The sequence below is a fragment of the Carassius carassius genome, chromosome 4 (assembly GCF_963082965.1).
Source record: "Carassius carassius chromosome 4, fCarCar2.1, whole genome shotgun sequence".
NCBI lineage: Eukaryota > Metazoa > Chordata > Actinopteri > Cypriniformes > Cyprinidae > Carassius > Carassius carassius.
The window spans coordinates 29,689,188-29,713,250 of NC_081758.1; the positions used below are offsets into that span (position 1 = coordinate 29,689,188).

A 24,063-nucleotide genomic window follows, 5' to 3' on the forward strand; every position below is an offset into this window, starting at 1 on the left:
AAGTATTCAACATGTTTTGTACTTAAGTATTGCAAGTAGCCTTTTGAAAATTTACTACTCAAGTTCTGAAAGTACAAGTATTGTGTTATGTAGTTATTAAAAGAAAGTAGTCAAAAGTTTGAACATACTGTTTTTACCATTTCAAATTATTAACCTAAAGGACAATCACAATTCCTTTGACTGTAACTTTTTGTAAACAAAAAACAGATTAAAGGGTTAGTTCGCCCAATTTGCAAAATTATGTCATTAATAACTTACCCTCATGTTGTTTCAAACCCGTAAGACCTCCATTTATCTTTGGAACACAGTTTAAGATATTTTAGATTTAGTCTGAGATCTTTCAGTCCCTCCATTGAAGCTGTGTGTACGGTCTACTGTCCATGTCCAGAAAGGTAAGAAAAACATTATCAAAGTAGTGCATGTGACATCAGAGGGTCAGTTAGAATTTTTTGAAGCATCGAAAATACATTTTGGTCCAAAAATAGCAAAAACTACGACTTTATTCAGCATTGTCTTCTCTTCCGTGTCGGTTGTAAGACAGTTCAAAACAAAGCAGTTTGTGATATCCAGTTCGCGAACGAATCATTCGATTTAACCGGATCTTTTTGAACCAGTTCACCAAATCGAACTGAGTCGTTTTAAACGATTCGCGTCTCCAATACGCATTAATCCACAAATGACTTAAGCTGTTAACTTGTTTAATGTGGCTGACACTCCCTGTGAGTTAAAACAAACCAATATCCCGGAGTAATGCATGCACTCAAACAGTACACTGACTGAACTGCTGTGAAGAGAGAACTGAAGATGAACACCGAGCCAGATTATGAACAACAGACTGACTCGTTCACGAGTCAAGAACACTGATCTATATATATAACTTATATTATAGATCAGTGGTCAAGAACCGTTTCTGTCAGACGTGTCCGATTCGAGAACCGAGGAGCTGATGATACTGCGCATGTGTGATTCAGCGTGAAAGCAAACCGACACACAGAGCGTCTGAACCGAACTGATTCTTTTGGTGATTGATTCTGAACTGATTCTGTGCTAATGTTATGAGCCCAGGTAAACCGAAGGCTTGCAGTCAACGCCAATGATGCCATTACGTCGAGCGCAAAAGAACCGGTGAACTGTTTTCTTCAACTGGTTTATTGAATCGAACTGTCAGAAAGAACTACTGGTGATTCGAAAACCGATGCAACCGGTTCTTGACTCGTGAACGAGTCATTATCTGGCTCGGCTCGGTGTTCATCTCTCTCTTCACAGCAGTTCAGTCAGCACGCGCAGTCTTCTTAATCGCTTGATTCGCTCAATGATGTGCCAGCTTCATCAAACCTGCCATCTACAGTTCTGTTTGTAATGGAATGATTCGTAACATTTTTATAATTGTAACGAGTAACGATGCAGCACATAAAAAAAATATCGGAGTAAAAGTATTAAACTCATCGAAAATATGTACTGAAGTAAAAGTGGAAGTAGGAGAAAAAAATAATACTCTAGTAAAGTACAGATACCGCCTTTTAGTACTTAAGTACAGTAGTGAAGTAGTTCTACTTCGTTACTATACATCTCTGATTGTGACTCCCGGGAAAAATGGGACGTCTGGTCACCTCATCCCTACCCCTTCGGGTGCTGAGGCCATTGTTTCAGATCGCTAGCTAGCATTTTATTAGTCTATCCATCCACTGCAGCTGTTATTTTGAATAGATATGAAACGGCCCTCATCCGATCACAATCCAATGACAGGGACGCACATTTTAAAAGACAATAGCCTACAGGATGCATTTTGAATGTCCAACAGTCCTCAAATAACATTATAGTCCAGTCTCGTCTAGTTAACGAAAATGCTGCATAAATCTCATCATAATTTCGTCATCGGATATTATTTTTAGCTCGTCAACGTCTAGTCTTAGTCACATAAAAAATGTTCGTTGTCTTCATTAACGAAATTAACACTGCTAGCGCGCCGCGCATTTTTTGGTCAATGGTGATATTTAACTTTTATTGCCAAAATAAGTAAAATCAAAGACATAAGACCTATTTGTTGGGGCCCCTGTCAGTCAGGGGCCCTTGGAATTGTCCTAACGTTTCCCCCCTATACGGCACCCATGACCAGGGTAATACTAATATTTCTCAATTTAGTAAAATGCCACATTCCTAGAGTGAATTGTTTGTTTTAAAACAAAGAATGTGCTGCGGATCATATTTGAAAGCTTAACTAGGCATAACGGCTATTGATTATGTTTTTTTAAAGCAGTATTTTTAAAGCCTCATATAGTATGTGACGTTAGAGTGACATCTCAGACGTTACTGACATGGTAACGAATTGAATCCAACCTGAAAGAAATGCACGGCACAATGAGCCGATGTCAGAGGTGTAACCATGGCTACCGCACTAAGATCCACTTTGGTTCTAATCAAATGTTTCTTATGTGAGCATTCACTATTCAGTCTTTATGAGACATGTAGAGCTTGGGTGTCATGTTGACAGTTCAATTGTAATAAATGTTGACAAATTAGATCAGACTCCAGCAGGATTGTATGACAGTCGCACCTTCATGGCGTAACCTGATTGTGGACCGTAGAGGAATTTGTTAGCCTAAAGCAGCACTATTAGACTGGTCTCCTTCCAGCTCAACGAAAAATGACAACCAGAACACTCATCTTGGTTATCTCTTTCTACTTGTCCTCAGGCACTTTATCTTCATACTTTGACAGGAGGTCAGCTAATAAGCTCTCAATACGAAGTGCCATATCTGAGAGAGCAAGCCATCATTTTCTCCCCCATTTCCCACTTGTCTCTTCTCTCACTTTGATAGATGATCTCTTTTTTTGGAAGGTTTGAGACAGCTGTAGTACTTCTTTTGCTTATTTCTCTCTTTCTCTTTTTGTCTCCCAGAAGGGGGGCTCTGTGCATATCTCTGGACAGTTACGTGTGGGTCAGGTGATTCTGGAGGTGAATGGCGTGTCACTTAAAGGCATGGAGCAACGGGACGTGACTCATGTCATTGCGGAGGCCTTTAAGACCAAAGACAAAGACTATGTTGAATTTTTGATTGCAGAGTTCAACTTTGCTCTGTAGAAGTCATCCCTTGAGAGTTTTACTAGACGCCACTGCAAAGACCTTGCACTTTATGTCAAGTCCGCACGAGGGGCTGAATGAGTCATGCTTGTCATATCTGAGTCACAGTTAGCTTAGAGTTCGAAAGCTGCAACACACCCACCTTACGTCTGTGTTCTCGCTAAACAACGAGCAGCTGCCACAAACATTCACTGTTGTTCATTTGTTGTTCATTCATTGTTTTTTGTTTTATACAGCCATTACTTTAATCTTTATTGTCAAATTATTTTTAAGAAATCATTCTAATATGCTGATTTGGTGCTCAAGAAAACATCTTTGTATTATTTCTTGTTATTATCAATGTTGAAAACAGTATATTTTCTTTGATGAATGAACAGCATTTATTTGAATTACAATTTTTTTAATCTCTCTCTCTCTCTCTTTCTCTCTCTCTCTCTCTCACACACACACACACACGCGCACACAAATCAGCCTATTTTATTTAGATCTTATATCTGTGCATACTTCAAAGATGAGTAATAGAGATGTATAATGAAGAAGTGTATAGCAGATCAGATGTGCAGTGTTTCAGTTATATGTACTGTAAATGCATGGCTCCTGATTATGCAACATACAGAGAGTTATTGTACATAAGTAAAATAATGTAAAGCTGTATATATTTTATTTATGTAATATATCTTTTTTTTGCACATACTGTTGATATAATGTTTTCAATGACTACATCAAAAACCTCAAAACCCTTAAATATGAACCCAAGCATTACCACTTAGAATAATAACATACAATATATACACATATTAGTTTTCCAACCCTAAAGGATGTTTTATTGATACACCACATACCATTATGCAGATAGTCTGTCTTTGAGTTTATAAAGATTTTTTTTTTTTGATTTGTTGCTTGAAATTTGTTGTACTTTGCAATGTGAAACACATAATATTAAAACTTTACAGGAACTAAATTATTGTAGGCTGATTGCAGAGCAACACCATATAAAGACAGCGCACACTCCGAGGGTATCAATATTATGCCTGAAATATTTATGATAAACTGGAAAAGAGACTTAAATAAATATTTAAATACTGAATTAAATGTCTTTAATTAATTGTTTTTTTTTTTTTATTTCTTGGTGAATTCATACTGTTATCAGCCCAAATGTGTTCGTCTAGCTCTGTTCTCTGCTGAAGTAGTGTTCTGGTGCCCTCATGTGTTCAAATGTAGAACATGGGTTTCATTTCTAAGGTTTGTGTGCTTGAAAGGCAGTGCTATATTTAAATGTATTATATACCTATTACATATATCTCCACCTATTATACCATATATTTTTGTTCAACATTTTTGTAATTAATTTGGCTTTTTTTGCAATAAGGTGACACCATTCAAGGTCTTGTAGGTCATTTCAGATCTATTTTTAACGTTATTCCTTTTGAACAGTTTGAAAATCTATTTACTTTAATAGTAAAAGTTAAGGTAGAGATGATTTTTTCCCTTCCGATTTGTTAGTGTTATCATATTCTCAAATTATACATGTTTCTAAACACTCAAATGCATCTACCTGAAAAAAAACCAAATGAATAATAGAACTGAACTGAACTATAACTGATCCATGTTTTTTCTATCATGTTATGAGAAATACCATAATGCGTGATGTGCATTGCATGAAAATTCCCAAATGTCGTAATCACAAGATGTTTAACAGAAGCCAGTTTATTTTACTATATGCACAAGACAATAGTTTGCACTTCATAACCTCTGATGTGATAACATGTTACATATATTTAAATATGGCATATAGATTGTATATTTACACTGCATGAATTTGTGTTCTTAGTGTAAATAAATAACAGATTACAACATAAGAAGTAATCATACTACAATACTACACAAGGAGCAGTCATTCAGTGCTGAAGATGTAAAACAAAAATAGAAAGTCAACAGGCTTTACTATATTAACAAAGTCTATATAAAAGACTTGTAACTCTTATTTCCAAACCACAGGATTAAAACAACACAAAGCAGCTGATATTCACAAAGGGATGTTCAGTACTGACTTTAGCACACAACAGACACAATCATGCTTGGCAGACGCTGCATAGCAGGCCGAACTACTGATTTAATTCAAAGTAACTTTACAGAAGAGGAAACTAAAATTTCTCTTGTTGTGCTATAGACACTGAGAGTATTCAAATCTGCTAGTCAATTGGTCCCATATTACCAACAATGGCGAATGACACTGACAACACTTTTAATGATCTTTTATGTAATCTGAGGCTAATATTTAGGTGATACTGAATGTAACAGAGGTTATATATGTAATAGTAGTAAAACACTATTGCTGAGAAGGAAAGTGCTGAAGGGAGACAGACTGCTTAACATTAGCTGCAGAAACATTGTATGGGTGTGTGATAGCAGAAAGATTCTGTCTTAACACTCGTCTAGTTGGATCTTGTCATCGATGACATCAGAATAGTGAGGCAGTGCAATGAAAGCAGAAAGTGAGACAAGTTTGATTAACGTTACAATGAATGAAAATATCTACATGTCTATTTATTAAATGCGTTAAATATGATGTTCAAAATGTCATCAGATTTCTTTTATATTGAAGCATTAAAACGCCTTTTCAAAAAATGTCAATTGAATCAATTTGCAATTAAAAAGGTCTGACCTTTTTCATGTCTTTCATCACTCGTCTTCTGCAGGAAGCTGGTCCTCAGGGGCTGCGTTGGGGTCCAGGAAGTCTTGGTGCTGCAGATGCTTCAGGTATTTAATGGGAGTGATGGTGTGGGTGGAGCCTGTGAGGGAGGTTGGAGACATGATCATTGCAGGGGTCTTTTACTAATAACAGTTAAACAGTGACCAGTAAACATCTTTTATGTCACTTACTGCTTATATTCATTGCCAAGGCAAATGACATCATTTACAACCATAACCACTGTCATTCGACAGCAGAATGCTTTTGATGCTCAATAATTCGTATTTTAGGTCGGCAAAAAATATACACTACTGTTCAAATGTTTGGGGTTGGTAAGATTTTTATGCTCACCAAGGCGGCATTTATTTGATAAAGAATACAACAAAACAGTAATATTGTAAATTATTATTACAATGTAAAATAATTGTTTGCCATTTTAATATATTTTTTAAATGTAATATATTTCTGTTATGCCCGAGCTGAATTTTCAGCAGCCATTACTTCTTAATACTTTTGTGAAAACAATTGAAACAAGTATTTTTAATAACTATATTAATAATCTAATATTTAATGTCACTTTTGATTAAATGCTCCCTTGCTGAATAAAAGTACTAATTAAAAAATAACTAAAACTTAATGACCCCAAACTTTTAAATGGTAGTGCATAATATAAAGAAGTCTAATTAATATATCGCTTGGAATTTTTAAAGGCACAGCTATAAAAAGAAAGGCAGAATCGTGTGATTCTGTCTGTTGTAATGGTTATTTCTGAAACGGTGAGTCATTGATAGTTTGGAGGTGTCAGAAAGGGCCCTTGAGCACTGCAACCCACCGATGAGAGCTTCCCATTTGCCGTTGGCCTGCGTGACCTCATAGACGCAGCGCATCTCGCTGTAGGTCACACCTCCCGTGATGAAGACGATGATGCGTGGGCCGTTGCGGATCTCTCCTGGACTCTTGTTCTTATGCCAGTTCCCATAACGTGCACTGAAAATAGCCAGCAGTGATATTATAACTAGACATTTCACTAGATTAATGAGAAGATGTAGCGTACTGAATTCATGTGTTTGTGCAGGTAATCCTACCTGGCAGCCGTGGTCGTCTTTGAGGATGCTGTGCGTGTGGAGATGTAAGGGTACTGTTTTGGGTCAAGTTTGTCTTCAATTGCATCCTATCATAATGTAATTAGGAGAAATTCAAGTTAATGTATGTTGACATATCCAAAGTGAGGCAAGCACTGTTGGTTCAGCTCACCTCCATGATGTCTTTGACCAAAGGAGTCCATCGGGAGAGCTGGTACGTTTGCTCACTGATTCTTTCCTTGCGGTCAGGTTTCTTCCCTTTACGTGTGGTTACTTGCTGTGGATACATATTTTAAGAGCTATGCATGTTGACCCCAGGCATTATGATTAGTGATGTACTGATTTTCCTTTTTTGTTTGTTTGGAAAAAGATTAGCATGGATATTCTGCAAAAGATCTCATTTTGTGTTCCACAGGACGAAAATCAAATCATACAGAGTTTGAGCGACACGAGGGCGAGTAAAAGATGACAGAATTTTGAATTTTTTTTTGGTTGAACATGTTTGTGAGGATCAGCTGACCTCTGAAATGATGGGAACCCCCATATGGGCCATATTAGAGATGATGTCACTGTCCTCTGGAGGGATCTGAGCATGCTGGAGGAGCTTACACAGATTCTCCTCTGACACACCTATGAGACAAACACACAGTCAGCCAGAAATAATTATACATAATTCCACATATAATTATAGAGTTTGAACTGGCTCTAGATCCTTGCATCCCAGCATTATGACAGTTTTGCTCACTGTTGTGTGATATTAGTAATGGCTGTGTGTGCAAACTGTACACACAATGTCAAAAGTACCACCTCCATCTCACCCACACACAGCAAAAAACTGATAGAAAATACAAATCATTTGCCATTTTGCAGCCCTCTCACCATTCTTGAGGAAGATATAGAGCAGGATGATACGGATCTTGTCCATGATGGTAACGTTGGCATCCAGTAGGATCGGTACGATGGTTCTCATAGGATCTTTGATCTTCTCACCTTCTGCATCTGTGCCCATAGCTAGATCCTAAGACGCAGCACAAAGACACTATTAACACTAATTAACATGATGCTTTGAGCAAACAGGCCAATCAGAGATATGCTGTACCTGCTCGACACGGCACAGTTTGTCCACTGTACCCTGGTATTGCTTCATACAGTCTTCTGCTAAGTGCAAATGAGTCGAATACTGCAAGATTACAAAACTTCTATCAGCAATGGTGACTTAATTATCCCCTTAATCAGTTGATAAAAAAACATGAAAATGATCTCAGCACCTTGCTTAACTCTTTTTGGTACTGTGGCATCTTTTTAAGCATTTGGGAGAGCTCTTTCATGGTGGTCTGGAAGATGCAAAAACAGTCAGTTATCGGCAATAATCAACAAATTGCAGTTAATGTTTGCTCAGTGATAAATAACACACCTTCTCTCCTGTGTTCATCTTTTTGCTTGCAGAGAAGTCCTTAAGTGATTTCGTCACAGCCCTAAAAGAGAGAAATTATTATATTTAATACATTATTATTATTATTATTATTAATTCTGGTTTATGTTAGTTATAATTGTTCAAAAATGTCCTTCTTTAAAAATGATTAAATGTTATTTTTAATTTGCCAGTATAAGATTTTTATATAAGTAACAATAAATACATTTATAATGTTTCAGAAGATTTCCATTTCAGATAAATGCTACTTATTTTAAACCTGAGCAACACAACTGGTTTCAGTTTCATATTTTAGATAGATTGTATATTGTATATGATTTTTAAGGGGTTATTGACACTGAAGTCTGCAGTAATGATTGCTGAAAACTGGCCATCACAGCAATAAAAGATATCTTAAAATACATGAAAATATGAAACATTTGTTTGAAATTGTAATAATATTTCACTATATTACTGTTTAAACTGTATTTGTGATCAAATAAACACAACCTTGGTGAGAAAGAAATGTATAAATCTTTTGAATGGTAGTGAACCAGTGAAGGAACACCAGACTTACGTGGACACCTCTGCTATGTGTTTATGTCTCAGAGTCATCCACAGGTCATCATCTTCATCCAACAGCACCTCTTTCATACGAGTGTCACCCATTCCACTGGTCTCATACCTGATTAACACACACACACACACATATATATATATATATGCACCATCACCATAAGTTAATCAGCATCAGCACTGTATACAGTGAAATGATGGAAGGAGATATTAACATCATGACAGATTAAACACTTGGACTTGACCGAAAGTCAGTTCTAATGACCTGAGTGACCTCAGAGCAGAATATAGATGAATTACAAACTGTTGGAGTTTTTACTTGTAGACATCATTCTCAATAGGCAGCAGGTCATAGGCCATTGCCTGAAATGTGAGCTCGTGTAGAAGTGGCGAGACAGGGTCAAAACCTCGATCCAGAATCAATAGCTGTGAACGTGCTTTATCAGGTCCCTGTGAAAGAGAGGGAAAACAAAGAAACAGATCAAGATGGAGCACAAAACAGTAGAGCAAGACGTTGGACAGTGAGAAATTAAGGTCACTTGTGCCAGACAGAAGCAGTTTATTTTTATCATCCGAGACTAAATATTGGGCTACAAGCTCCGAGACTCACCTCTCCCAAAGTGGGGTCATCCGCTTTGTAACCGTCCAGTTTATCCTGAAGCATCTGGGCCAGGACTGCATTGTCTTTGTACTCTCTTCAAAACACAGCAAAACATAATCCATCATGATGCGGACCGTCACTGACCTTTAATGCTCATTCTCGATTAAATCTAATCACTATAATCTGTTTCTATCTGATTTTTAAATAACAGTTGTGTGCTTGTTTTATATATATTTTTTCTTTGCAGAGGTCTGATGATGCTTGGAGTTACATTAAAGATATGTGTCAGCAGATGGTGTTTATGAGGATGTGTGAGTTTAATGGTAAGACGTTTGTGTGTGTGTTTCTTCTTCCTCTCTCACCCTCTGTATCTAACAGCTGGGTACTCTTTCAGTGTGGCGCACAAGGTGGCTATTTGCTCGGCTAAACGCTCCAACACCTGGTTCTTTACATCAGCTTTAAACGGGCTGTAGAAATCCTGGTAGGCATCTGGTCTGTCCATTGAGAACACCTGAGAACAGCGTAGCAGCAATAGATAAATGTCTCACTATGACATACAGATCTGTGCGTTTATTCTCAATATCTCAGGGGATTCAGATGCATTCAAATGTGTTTATCAGTGCAAATGGATTTAGGAGCTGCATCAATGAAATCATACACTGTATATCTAATAGGTACAACGTGTGCTTAGAAACATACTTTGTGACTGTTAAAAAATATTCAGATTCAGTATGAATGAAATACATACTACCCATATTCAGAAGTAAAGTGTTCATCAGATACACACTTCAGAATATTGCTGTAAGTAGTCATTCTGGTAGCTTTCACCTACAGTTTTCAGACATACTTCTTGTCTCACATACTGTTTTTCTCCTTCTATATAATAGAAAAGTAGGCATATTCCAACACAGACAGTCCTTCTCTGAAAACATTGTTAAAGATGTATTTTTGCTAAAACATGGACTCAAAAACCAATAGAGATGTAGAACACTAATAGTGTGTCCTATATATGTGTGGTGAGATAAGGTGACTGCTAACTGTTTAATCTTCCTAGTTAATTTTTGGCCTGACTACCCCTAATTCCAACACGAATGACAGAACACTTTCTCACTCGTTTGGTTTCTATTGGCCCCACCACAGTGTCATCCTACTGGTCCAAAGAACTGCTTCACATAACTAAAAAATATGTTCTTCAGGTTACAAGTTCTGTCTCTTTAAATCAGTGTTTCTCAACCTTCTCAACACCCCCCCCCCCCCAACTGCTTAAGACTATATTTTAAGATACAACCCGAATTCCGGAAAAGTTGGGACGTTTTTTAAATTTTAATAAAATGAAAACTAAAGGAATTTCAAATCACATGAGCCAATATTTTATTCACAATAGAACATAGATAACGTAGCAAATGTTTAAACTGAGAAATTTTACACTTTTATCCACTTAATTAGCTCATTTAAAATTTAATGCCTGCTACAGGTCTCAAAAAAGTTGGCACGGGGGCAACAAATGGCTAAAAAAGCAAGCAGTTTTGAAAAGATTCAGCTGGGAGAACATCTAGTGATTAATTAAGTTAATTGATATAAGGTCTGTAACATGATTAGCTATAAAAGCTTTGTCTTAGAGAAGCAGAGTCTCTCAGAAGTAAAGATGGGCAGAGGCTCTCCAATCTGTGAAAGACTGCGTAAAAAAATTGTGGAAAACTTTAAAAACAATGTTCCTCAACGTCAAATTGCAAAGGCTTTGCAAATCTCATCATCTACAGTGCATAACATCATCAAAAGATTCAGAGAAACTGGAGAAATCTCTGTGCGTAAGGGACAAGGCCGGAGACCTTTATTGGATGCCCGTGGTCTTCGGGCTCTCAGACGACACTGCATCACTCATCGGCATGATTGTGTCAATGACATTACTAAATGGGCCCAGGAATACTTTCAGAAACCACTGTCGGTAAACACAATCCGCCGTGCCATCAGCAGATGCCAACTAAAGCTCTATCATGCAAAAAGGAAGCCATATGTGAACATGGTCCAGAAGCGCCGTCGTGTCCTGTGGGCCAAGGCTCATTTAAAATTGACTATTTCAAAGTGGAATAGTGTTTTATGGTCAGACGAGTCCAAATTTGACATTCTTGTTGGAAATCACGGACGCCGTGTCCTCCGGGCTAAAGAGGAGGGAGACCTTCCAGCATGTTATCAGCGTTCAGTTCAAAAGCCAGCATCTCTGATGGTATGGGGGTGCATAAGTGCATACGGTATGGGCAGCTTGCATGTTTTGGAAGGCTCTGTGAATGCTGAAAGGTATATAAAGGTTTTAGAGCAACATATGCTTCCCTCCAAACAACGTCTATTTCAGGGAAGGCCTTGTTTATTTCAGCAGGACAATGCAAAACCACATACTGCAGCTATAACAACAGCATGGCTTCGTCGTAGAAGAGTCCGGGTGCTAACCTGGCCTGCCTGCAGTCCAGATCTTTCACCTATAGAGAACATTTGGCGCATCCTTAAACGAAAAATACGTCAAAGACGACCACGAACTCTTCAGCAGCTGGAAATCTATATAAGGCAAGAATGGGACCAAATTCCAACAGCAAAACTCCAGCAACTCATAGCCTCAATGCCCAGACGTCTTCAAACTGTTTTGAAAAGAAAAGGAGATGCTACACCATGGTAAACATGCCCCGTCCCAACTATTTTGAGACCTGTAGCAGAAATCAAAATTGAAATGAGCTCATTTTGTGCATAAAATTGTAAACTTTCTCAGTTTAAACATTTGCTATGTTATCTATGTTCTATTGTGAATAAAATATTGGCTCATGTGATTTGAAAGTCTTTTAGTTTTCATTTTATTAAAATTTAAAAAACGTCCCAACTTTTCCGGAATTCGGGTTGTATTTCCGGTGCTACTGCTATCATAACAAAACATCTCACGTCTTTATTAACAGAAACTAGGAGTGCCAAAAATAGTTAAATCAATAATTCATTTTATAAAAAAAAAAAAAAAAAAAACCTTAAATTCTGTAATTCTAGAAGTTCCATAAATTAAATGTTCTTCAGTGTTCACACTCTTTATGAATTTTTTTCAGTCGTTACAGGATAAAAGGGTTTATTATTATTATTATTATTATTATATATTTTTGACAAATAGCAAATTTTAGAGCCTGACATAACAAGAAAAATGTATCCACATTATAGAAGTTCCTATTACTTTATGATTTTATTTCCATTACTTTTCCAGGTCTAGAAATCAAACACTTAAAATTTTTCCAAGAAAAAAATTTAATATGAAATATAATTTCATTTTACATCTATATTTTTTTTTACTGTTTTACCTTATCTGAATGCTTATTTGGTCATATTTTAAATAATTTTAATATATTTAAAGGGATTAAAATTAAAATGTTGTCATTAATCACTTATCTCCGTGTTGTTCCAAACCCGTAAAAGCTTTGTTTGCCTTTGGAACACAATTTAAAATATTTTGGATTAAAACCGGGAGGCTTGTGACTGTCCCATAGACTGCCAAGTAAGTTACACTGTCAAGGTCCAGAAAAGTATGAAAGACATCATCAGAATAGTCCATCTGCCATCAGAGGTTCAACCGTAACATTATGAAGTGACGAGAATACTTTTTGTATGCAAATAAAACAAAAATAACGACTTTATTCAACAATTCCTTTGTCAACAGTCTCTTCTGTGTCTCTCCACATTACTCAAACTGCCTATGCTCTTCTTTGTCAGCCATGCCACAAGGATGCGCTGTTTTCTTTCAAATCAAAGCATAAATACACACAGAAACAGTGCATACTTGTGAACCACTGATGGCAGATGGACGATTCTAACGATGCTTCTCATCCTTTTCTGGACCTTGAGAGTGTATTTCACTTGGCAGTGGATAGGACAGTCAGAAGCCTCCCGGTTTTCAAAATATTGTGTTCCAAAGGTGAACAAAGCTTTTACAGGTTTGGAACAACATGGGGGTAAGTGATTAATGACAAAATTTTCATTTTGGGCTGGAGTGTCCCTTTAACATGCATACATTTAAGCAATCTTGCAGCCCCCTTGGAAGTTTGCTGAGGCCCCTTAGTGGATCCCACTCCTTAAAATTAATCTGAAATAAAACTATAAGCAGCCCTTATGACCAACTCTAAACAGGATGTTGAGTTATGATATAGCCATATGATATAGTTATTAAAGTATTACTGAAAGCAGTGGTGATTCATAGCAGTTTTAAGTTAGTTTTGATAAATTGTAAATTTGTTTTAATGCCACAGGTAACTTTTACCAAGCAGCTTCCTGTCCTATGGCAACTCTCGTCTCACTGCTGTCCATCTACCCATGAGAACCAGCTAAAAGTCTTTAGCAAGGATGAATGTTAATGGCTGTCACTGTTTCCCATAATCCTCTTTCACAACAGTAGTAACTCATTTATACGTCACCTGCCTTCCCTCTCCCTGAACGTGTGTTCTGTGTTCTGTACATTCTGCATGTTTGGCAAAAAAAATGGTATTCAGATTAATCTACAGCTACATAATAACTGCACTATCCTCTTTTCTTCCCTCAGTTTGACCTATAATCCATAGTTTTGTGTCTCTCTCTTCCCATCCTAACACACTAGCCTCAACACACTCCCCCATCTGTCACATGAACATAACCCTACTGACATCCAACCAAATTCCACGCTCGCTCTCATTGGCTTCCTGGTGACTCATTGATGGGGTATTAACCAATGGGGAGCAGGATTAGGGTTGGGATAGGGAGGGCTAATTCAGCCACTCCTCAGGATTAATTGTAGAGGGCAACAACAGAGGATTGGAGGCACAGAGACGGACAGACCAAAGCTGCTCTCGAATGTTCCAGCATGATACAACCAGGACTCATGCATTCACCACACTTCCCCCCACATCTCCATACATCCTCATAAGCATCATCCGTTCCAGTCCGGTCATAAGAAGTCTCAGGGTCTGACATAGAGGCTACTCACCTGTGATTCATAGGGCAGGAAGGCGATGTTAATCTCAGTCAGTGTCTTCACGACTTTAGAGGCACGGGATTTACTTATCAAGTTGAACAAAGAGTCTGGGATTGCTAAAATGAAATAAAAAAACTAATCAATCGAAAAAGAGTGATATATATATATATATATATATATATATATATATATATATATATATATATATATATATATATATATATATATATGCTTGATAATTATCTAGTAGATGTGTAGAAAAGAGTTTCTGATGTATAAAAATAAAAAAAAACACTCACTGTCTGTGAAGAACACGTGTGCCCCTCTGTATATTGGATTACGGGGATCTCTGAAGTCATTGATGAGTCCCTCAACGGACTGTTGAAAACAAACATATTGTGTGTATTTGTTTATATTATATTATCATGCATTATCATGAAGTAAAAATTAAGTAAAAACTTTAATATTGGGAAATATTATTTCTTAATATAACTTAATATATTTTAAAATGTAAAAAAAAAATTCTGTGATGGCAAAATTGAATGAAAATGGATTTTAGCAGCCTTTATTCCAGTCTTCAGTGTAGCATGAGCATATGCTGATTTGGTGCTCAAGAAACATTTCTTCTTGTTATTAATGTTGAAAACAGTTGTGCATTTTCAGCATTCTTTGATAAATAGAAAGTTCAAAAGAACTACATTTATTTGAAATATAAATCTTTTGTAACACTATAAATGTCCATATTGTCTCTTCATCAAATGAATGGGTCCTTGTTGAACTAAAGTATTAATTCCTTTCTTACTGAGCCCAAATTTTTAACAGAAGACTGATTAAGATTTTATTGAAATTGCATTTTGTTGTACAGTAAATCGGTAACTGTCATCTTGTGAATGATTGGATATGATACATACTGTACTCCCATATAAGATACATTTTATATATAAAAATAAATGTGACCCTGGAACACAAAACCAGTCTTAATTGTAAAAGGTATAAATCACCCAAAAGCTGAATAAATAAGCTTTCCATTAATGTATGGTTTATTAGAATCAGACAGTATTTGGCCGAGATACAATTGAGATGGAATCTGAGGGTGCAAAAAAATGATACTGTGAAAATCTGTGAAAAAATCTGTTAAAATTGCATTTGAAGTTGTCCAAATGAACCCTTAGCAATGCATATTACTAATCAAAAATTAAGCTTTGATATATTTACTGTAGAAAATTTACAAAATATCTTAATAGAACATGACCTTTAATTAATATCCTAATGATTTTTTGGCATAAAAAGAAAAATCGATAATTTTGACCCATACAATGATTTTTTTTTCTATTACTAAAAATATACCCCAGCGACTTAAGACTGGTTTTGTGGTGCAGGGTCACAAATGAGACACCTAACCTCATCAGATGGAGTGATGAGATATATGGCTTCCATGGTAGGAAGAGGCTCACGCCGCTTGGTTATGTCCTCAACAACTGGAGTAAAAATGGAAAAAAGTAAATTTGAGCCAAATTGCTATATACAGTAATATATACTGCCATGTGTATGTGTGTCTGTAAACTCACTTGTGATTCCCTCAGACATAATGTCTGTCATTTTACAGCATGATGAGATCATCCTCATGCTAAGCTTGTCCACCACCAAAACCTGAGGGAGAACAGCATGCATGATATATGTAGAACAACACGTAACAAATCAAAGACAAACTGTTGGGTTTATTTAATGCTGGGTTAGGATGGACTTTTAAGCAAGGAGACCTAATATGACACCAGAGTCATCTTTAATCCAAGTTCATTTAAATTTATTTCAAGATTCTTTTTATCATACTGTACAGACTAAATAAAGATTGTGTTTTAATTGCACAAACAGATGCTGCGCATTACTACACGTCAACAATAATCTTTTTCATAATGATTGACATTTTCTTCAGATGAAATGACGGTGAGATTGATGTGTACCTTCCATTCTCCCCTCTTCTTCAACTTCTTAATGACATCATTCATAATCTCTGTAGTACAAAAACAATAACAACAACAACAAAACCATGAACAACAAAGTGATTTCTGCAACAAACAAACAAAAGACAAGGTTCAGGGAAAATATCAATATTTTGCATGCAACAGATCTTAGTCAAAGTTTAAGTCAAATGTTAATGCTGGTCCTTAGCTGGTCATGTGCTGGTATTAAACTGGTCGGACCAGTTTAGGTCCATCTTAAACCAGCTCAAACCAGCATCCCAGCTTCAAAACATACCTAACCAGCATATGCTGTGTTTTTTTCAACAGGGGCCGCCCCATATCAGACATGTTTGATATCTAGGATTTTAAATCGGGGAGATGATGGCTATGATTAAATCATTACTTTCACAACAGCCAATGTGCGACCGCAAAACAATCTGCTGTAGGATTCCGTTGGACAGAGGAGATGGAGAAACTGCTTGTGGAAGTTTTGCAATAACGTGGCTATCTGTTGAAACTATACCATTGCATGTGAGATCAAGTGAGGCGCTTCCTCTGGGATGATAACCTTCATAAAATCGTGTAGTGTGTGATGATGCATCATAAATTTCCGATCTTTGTCTGAGGGAAGAAAATCTGGGAAGATTCTCCATATATGTGTGTGCTGGAACCAGATTTCACAATAGGTTAAGATTTTAAACCTCCTGTAGTGTGAGCTAGGCATGACACAACTATGCAGAATTTGCCAAAAGCATCAGGTAGAGGTTTTGCGGAGTCTGAACCCTCTCTCCTTTTTAAAATATGTTTAAAACAGCATCATACCCTCTGCAGACTCTATAGAACATACACTCTATAAAATGCTGGCTTGCTTCAACCCCAACTTTGGGTCAAATACGGACTAACACATCTGTTGGGCTGAATTTACTATCATAACATTATGGTTTGCTGCTTAGCATCACATTGTTTGAAGTATGATTTAAGGATGCTTTTTGTCATTTGTCCAATGTGTTTTGTTGTAAAGAATGATATAGTAAGTTGATGGTTAAGAAAACTGTATGAAATCAAATAGTAAAAACAAAATCAAAACCGTTCAGGTCTTTTATGGCAGCAGAAAAGGAAATGATTAACTTTATTTGTTTAAATGATATATATTGTATGTGGTGGGAGAGACGCACCAATCACAGGCCTAATCTCTTCTCAATCCTCTTACACCTCCAGCCTCTCTATTTTTGTTCCTCATCTGTCTCTTTCTCCTGCTCTGACTGTCACTCCTTTTTTTCTTTTTCTCACTCTCTTTCTCTCTTTATATCTCTACCACTGGATGTGAGCACAGTGGACCTGAATCATTTTTACTGCCCTTTTAAAAGCTGAACTGAATGGCGAGATCCAAAACGCAACAGCTTCCTGCTGTCATATAACACATTTCACAGCTATTGACGCTGGATCTGTCAGTTCCAACAACGTGTTGTTGCATGAAAATAAACTTGTGAAAAAAAAATCGAACAACAAATCAACATCCAGACTGGCAAAATTTCTGTTTATAAAAAAAGTTGCTGGTGAGATGTGTGATTAATATTTAAAGGGCGGAAACGGGATTGAAAGCTTTTAGATGCTTGCAGACTAAAAACTTAACCTAATGGCTGATTAAAAATCAGATTAATAGTACAAACCGATATGTCCAAAAATATTAATAGACTACCATTCAGCGCCAATTTTGACATAGGCCTATTATGCTATAATGTGTAACTATTTCCTGATGCTGATGCCGTAATAAAAAAAAAAAATGCTTGATCTTCACATTTGCAAAAGTATAACAAAAATGCATACCTAATAATTGATATTTTTCCTGAGAATCTCTAGGATTGAATCAACACCAGCACTATAAATGGATTCTAAAATAACAAGAAAGAAAGAATCCGAGAATGTATTTTGAACACCAGAAAATCTTGTCAATCCTTGCGGTGGCAAAGAGACAGAAAATAACCTGGGCTACAATTTCTTTTGTTTGTTTGTTTGTTTTTTTGACCCTGGAATGTCAGAACTGTCTGTAAGGGATGGTGTATAGATATATTTTCCACTTTTTTGTGCTTCCACCAAACAGCACAGCAAAACCTCCCCTAATATCTGGATCCTTAATCCAACAGGACTACACAGATTATTGAGTATCTCCAATCTCCAGTGTGCTTTTAGCTAGCCGACATCAATTGTTTGCATTGTGCAATATAATAGAATAAAAGTGTTACATTTAAAGGATTCAAGAAGAGCACTGTCACTGTATGAGGATTATATTGTTGGTGAATAGTGTAATTGCATTTCACTCACCATGAAAATTCATAACACACAAGTACAAATTTATAAGGAAATATAGATTATAAAACGAATTAGAAATAGCTGAAATAGCACTCATAAATAAATCAATAATTTAGCCCTAAATCAACTTTAACGAAACATGTCTTACTTTCTCCGACAATCGCCTTGAGCCCCAGAGATGCCATCCTGTCTCCTGTTGTCTCTCTGCCTGCTGGACTCAGAGTGCGCGCGCTTCGAGCACTGTTGGGGTAAAATGGGATGTGGCGCTTGCGTCGATGTCTAATCCCACTACACGCCTCCGCAGCTCCACTGTCGACATATGCTCTATGTCTTGTAAACTATACACACATTTGTGCATACTAATCATAGCCTTCCAAAAGCTTCTATCATTTTTTATTTGCATTGACTGGTTTTGTGAGCAATTTTTTTTACTCATGTTTTGGGGTATTGCATACAGTGAACTGCTATAAAAGCAAGTGATTTGAAATTAATGTCTAGAAAAACTAACGTTTTTGCGCAATAATTACATGCCAGAGTTTACTGTAGCTGTGCTTCTGTAAGAATACCAGAAGACCACTAGAGGGCGACATCGTCTTTTTAGTCTGCCCAATACAAGAGGCCAAGAAAAAGGTCTTTAAATCTCCCTATAGAATTATTAGGTTTATATATATATATATATATATATTTTTTTTTTTTTTTGCTTAATATTTCGTATATGAAAAAAAAAACATAAATCGGGGTTGTTTTGCATATCTTTCCTATGCTTCAGCAAAAGTGATCACTGCCAATAATAATACAAATAATTAATAAGTAAAACTAAAGAGTTTATTTTTTTTTTAAAACGGTTATTTTGTTAGAATAAGTTAAATTATATTGGATTTTACATGGTTTGGATTGTGTCGGCAACTGCATCGGACACTTGTCCTAAATTATGTCTTGTTTGATTCTTCCAAGTGGATCGATTCTTTTGAATATTTCGGAATATTTTGTGATTGACTTCAATATATAGGAAAAAAGACAATAACAATAGACTTTATAATTGGGAATTTCAGATGCATCATTATACCCGCCTTTTGTGCATTATAGTTAGTCATTTTCCCACATTCATAACGAGATCCCTCGTTTATTAAATTTGTTAATCGGCGAAATGTCTGATTCAGTGGATGAGGCGTATAGGTTCAGCTGTGTTAGTCACCTCATTTTCTATACTATATTGTCAGTATTTGAAGCCAAGAAAAAATGCCTTTCCAAAAGCGAACAGCTTAAAGTTGATGGGAGCGATTCATTGAAAGATTTGTTCAAAGCCGCCGATTCGCTCTTGGAATGAACACACAGCCCCGCCTCCAATTGGAGGTGAATTTAGATTCCTGTCACCCCGCCTTCAGCACGCTCATGTGTCTCGTAAAGAAACTTGTTTTTTGACGCAGAAACCGAGCACAGGGCCTGTGCTTCACGCGGGACTAGAAGCATTAAATCAAGAGTTATGGAAAACTGAGTCTTCCTTCCTGTCAGCTCCAACTCCAGCCACTTTTCCTGCGTTCAAACTACTTGAGGAAAAAGAGGGAGGAGCCGCTGAATCAACTTCAGTTCATATCTTATCATAGGAAACCAGCGCCCTGCTGCTACTCCACAGCTGCTCCTCTCAGACGAAGCTTGGTCCAGCTGAATTTGCCAACTAACAGCGGCGCAATGGGGGATTTTATCTCAACTCATCTGGATGAAGGCAAACGGGAGGTTATAACAGGTAGGCGCTCTGACGGACGTGTCTGCTAACCGCGACGCTTTACTAGTTTGCAAGAATCAGTCTTGGTGTGTAAAATACGGTGTTGCGAAAGGATTGCAATGCAATTTCAGTTAAGGCCAGTACTGTGGTTTTGGGCGAAAGGGTTTACAATCCACCCCAAAAAGTAAACTTGGGTAAGAAACTTTGTGCTATTCCCGCACTAAAGAGGCACTTTGCTGTGACATTATTTCCTGTTAATTTTAAGTTTTAAATTACGCACTGCATAAAATAATCACTGTATGATCAGTGAGAATAAAAACTAAATAAATAAATAGAGAGAGGATTACACTTATAATGCTTCTCAATTAGGAGATGGACAACACATGGCGCCATAAATGAGAGCTGCACAAGCGAACTATTGTTTATATCGATAATGAACAAATAAAAAAAGTGTAATAAATAAAGTGTAAATGAATTCTTATGGGTGGCCAGGTGTCCTGTATCTCTACAGAACTCTGTGGTCAGGTGTGGTTTGGGTGGAACAGGTTTGAGGAAATGCTGATATTTGAAATGGGTTACTAGTAGAAGTAGAATTTGAAATTGAATTGGAAGCCCCCCCCCCCCAGTCATAAAACATTGCATATAGTTAATTTATCAGCAAACAAATCGTTTAACTGGCATGAATGATAAATATGAATATTTATGGGTAATACCCTTGAAGATATATCAGCATAAAATAAAAATCTAGTTGTACATGATTTCACCTGATTTGTTGTTGTCAATCAAAAACCATTTTATTATTGCAACATTCATTTATAAGGCAATAATACAGATATTTGGCAACCACAGGTCCCTGTGGTGTCTGTAGAGACACTAAACCCAAATAGTCCAATTCTAGAATAGAATCCATATCTAGAATAAAATATTTTATTTGTATTTATTTTATTTTTTACATTTTGCACGAGTCCTGATTAATTTCTGACCCTTTTGAACTTCCCTTTTACTTATAACTACTGGAGAGAAAAAAAGCTTTTCAAACTAAACTTAAATAATAATATTAATTGTCTTTTATTTGTTGATTTAGTTAGTCTGGAAAATGATCTGTCTGGAGTGTCACTGTGCAAAAACAAAAAGCACAGTTTTTGCTTCTTTTATTTTTGAAGCATTGTAAGAATGATGTACTGTAAATAATGTTTTACTTCAAGATGATCGCTTTCAGTCTCATTTGATAAAGTTCATACTGAGATTGATTTGAGAAGTGCAAGAGAGAACTGTTAACTTTCCACTTTGCACATTTTAAGAGAAAGCACATATCAGGTATGGAATCTCATGAATGCATGCTAACAGCAGTAAGGAGGCTGTCTGGGTGATCTGTCATACTCAACATTCAGATAACCTCTGTTCCGAAGGCCATGTATGCTCTCATGGCTAATTCATAGCTGGTGTGACTGACTGAATTTTTCAGGTTCTGTAAAAATGTGTGGGACTTTGGGAGAATCTACCTGCATCACAGTCTGCTTGTCAGACAATATGAAACATCTACAGTAGGCTGTTGTGTGTTGTTAACTGTATGGCCTCACCTTTTTCTTGTCAGTAAAGCAGTTCCCTACTCTGAAAAGTCTGAAAAAGTTGTTTTTTTCCTCCTCTTTTTTCTTCCTGCAGTTTAGAATGAATGAAGTCATTTTCTCAAAATAGTGGGGGGAGAATAAAATGACCTCAGCACTTCCTGTTTCATATCTTCTCATGCTTGACCACTTTAGTAGCTGCACATGTTGATTTTACTTTTCATCTTCTAGTATTATGTTATTTTTATGTTTGTTGAAGCATGTTTTTGGGTCAAACCTTCCATGTTGAGGAGATGGTGATGTCTGAGTTTGGGAAGTAAAATGACACCCCCACACCACTGTTTTGAATAGCTGGTGGTGGTGGTGTGGGGGGGTTCTTGTAGGAAATGCTTTTATGGAATATTCATGGAAGGGTGTTACTGGGGAAGCCGTAGGACAATAATTGTGTGGAAATGTTCTAAAACAGTATGTTTGTTATAGAGCTTTATAGTGAAGTCAGTACACAATCCATTCACTTCCTATAGTGTGTGTGTGTGTGTGTGTGTGTGTGTAGCCTCTCTCATATTGCTAATGCTAACTCATCCTTTTCTCAAGTTAAAATTTGTAGTCATCCACAGAACTGAGGCAAAAATGGGAGTGAGTTTGGTATTAGTCTGAAGAATCATCTAGCTGGAATGTCAGTGTCACTGTGGGAAAACAAGAAACACAGATTTTGCTTCTTAGGTTGTCGTATTTTTATTCTTCAGAATTCGATTTTTGCTCAAGGGTTTATGTGTATCCATCAGCCAGTGTTTAAATAGGAATTTTCCACGACAAACATCAGGCTTGCTCAATGATGGACTCATCACCAATGAGGCTCTCAGGACAATTAAAACGGATGATAAGGAAAGCATGCTTGTAAATCACATCCTGGATTACTTTACTTACTGTAACAACAGATCACCAAAAACACAGCAGTATGATCATAATGTATACCAAATTATTGTCCTATAATTTATTTTACTTTTTAAACTAAGACGCTGTATGGCATTGCTGCTCCATTCTCTAGCCTGGCGTCTAACAATTTCCAAATTCCCCCTTTGTCAGATTTTATATCAGATGTACTTAATCCCTGACAGTATTCCCATAAATTCCAGGAATTCGAAAGCTCACTTCTTGACCAGTACTGTAATCAAACAATATCATTTATCGAAAATTGTTTATGCTGTCAAATTCCAATTCAAAACCCATTTGTTAGAATTCTTACTGCGATGTTTTCTAAATTAGACGAGGAGCACATCTTGTTGAAATAATTGACTTCAGACTGTTTTAGAAATTCACTGCACCCAAGATGGTTATTTAGCCATGACATGAAGAGTTATGTGCATTAAACTTTCAATAGTTCAGCGTTCTGCCAACAGCTGTTCCACATCTAACAAAGAAAATGAATGGAAAATGTTACAGTTACTGTATTTTTGATCAAATAAATGCAGCCTTGGTGAGCATAAAAGACCTCTTTTAAACAAAAAAAGCTTTTGAGAAAAATGCACAATGGCTATTGAATTTTTGGCAGGGCCAGTGGAATTGTTGGTCAGTCTGGCTTAGGCACATCCCAAACCACTGTTACTACTTTAGAAGTGTTCATTAAAGAATGTAGTGATCTGCAAGTAGAATACTTTCAACTAACCTGAAACTACTCATTGCTGTGCAATTATAGAAAATTATCCTTGGTAAATCAACCAATCAAAATCAAGAATTTCGGTATAACACTGGTTGATCCATGATCATGCTCTTCTTCAAAGAATCAAAAGATCCAAGTGTTTTAGGATTTCCTGCTGTGAGCTCAGCTAGATAAGCCTGAATGACTCCAGCAGACATGTTTGCTATGTTTGTAAGATTGCAACAAAAGAAAGATGCAGTCTTAATCCTTACAAAGACATTCCTGATTGCACTGTATAAGTGTAATTTAGTGGCTCTGTGTTCTAGTTTATAGTTTCGTTAGCTAATGAATTGCAAGCAGTATTTTCAGAGTGAGGCCTCGAAGTCTCTCTTTGAAGTGGCTGTGATACAGTAATGCTAATTTGATTTGCTCATGAGCTTGTAATGAAATTAAAA

General features: G+C 36.7%; 3 protein-coding genes across 4 annotated transcripts in view; 2 read left to right on the forward strand and 1 right to left on the reverse strand.

The window, feature by feature from the left end:
- LOC132139720 (whirlin-like) overlaps nucleotides 1-3,259 on the forward strand; it is a 56,129-nt gene extending 52,870 nt beyond the window's left edge. Inside the window, exon 13 of the mRNA XM_059548296.1 lies at nucleotides 2,900-3,259. Coding sequence (XP_059404279.1) covers nucleotides 2,900-3,082 — 183 coding nt within the window. The 3' untranslated portion in view covers nucleotides 3,083-3,259. The remainder of the gene's footprint in view (nucleotides 1-2,899) is intronic.
- A 1,514-nt stretch (nucleotides 3,260-4,773) lies between these two features.
- LOC132139721 (syntaxin-binding protein 1-like) lies at nucleotides 4,774-18,942 on the reverse strand. Of its 2 annotated transcripts, none has more exons than XM_059548298.1 (21): nucleotides 18,830-18,942; nucleotides 16,372-16,421; nucleotides 15,979-16,060; nucleotides 15,812-15,888; nucleotides 14,710-14,788; nucleotides 14,423-14,526; nucleotides 9,807-9,955; nucleotides 9,454-9,538; nucleotides 9,163-9,293; nucleotides 8,845-8,952; nucleotides 8,271-8,331; nucleotides 8,125-8,190; nucleotides 7,956-8,036; nucleotides 7,736-7,874; nucleotides 7,377-7,486; nucleotides 7,029-7,133; nucleotides 6,860-6,945; nucleotides 6,607-6,761; nucleotides 5,748-5,874; nucleotides 5,515-5,527; nucleotides 4,774-5,481 (listed from the first exon to the last, which is right to left on the reverse strand). In XM_059548298.1, the coding sequence occupies exons 1-19, from the start codon at nucleotides 18,864-18,866 to the stop codon at nucleotides 5,765-5,767; spliced, it is 1,815 nt and encodes a 604-aa protein (XP_059404281.1). In that variant the 5' UTR covers nucleotides 18,867-18,942; the 3' UTR covers nucleotides 4,774-5,481; nucleotides 5,515-5,527; nucleotides 5,748-5,764. The 2 variants fall into 2 exon arrangements, with proteins under 2 accessions (XP_059404281.1, XP_059404282.1); XM_059548299.1 differs by having other exon boundaries at nucleotides 5,515-5,541.
- Nucleotides 18,943-20,051: 1,109 nt separating this feature from the next.
- Nucleotides 20,052-24,063, forward strand: part of LOC132139722 (protein Niban 2-like) — a 28,683-nt gene continuing 24,671 nt past the window's right edge. Inside the window, exon 1 of the mRNA XM_059548300.1 lies at nucleotides 20,052-20,425. Within this exon, the coding sequence (XP_059404283.1) occupies nucleotides 20,371-20,425 (55 nt within the window). The 5' untranslated portion in view covers nucleotides 20,052-20,370. The remainder of the gene's footprint in view (nucleotides 20,426-24,063) is intronic.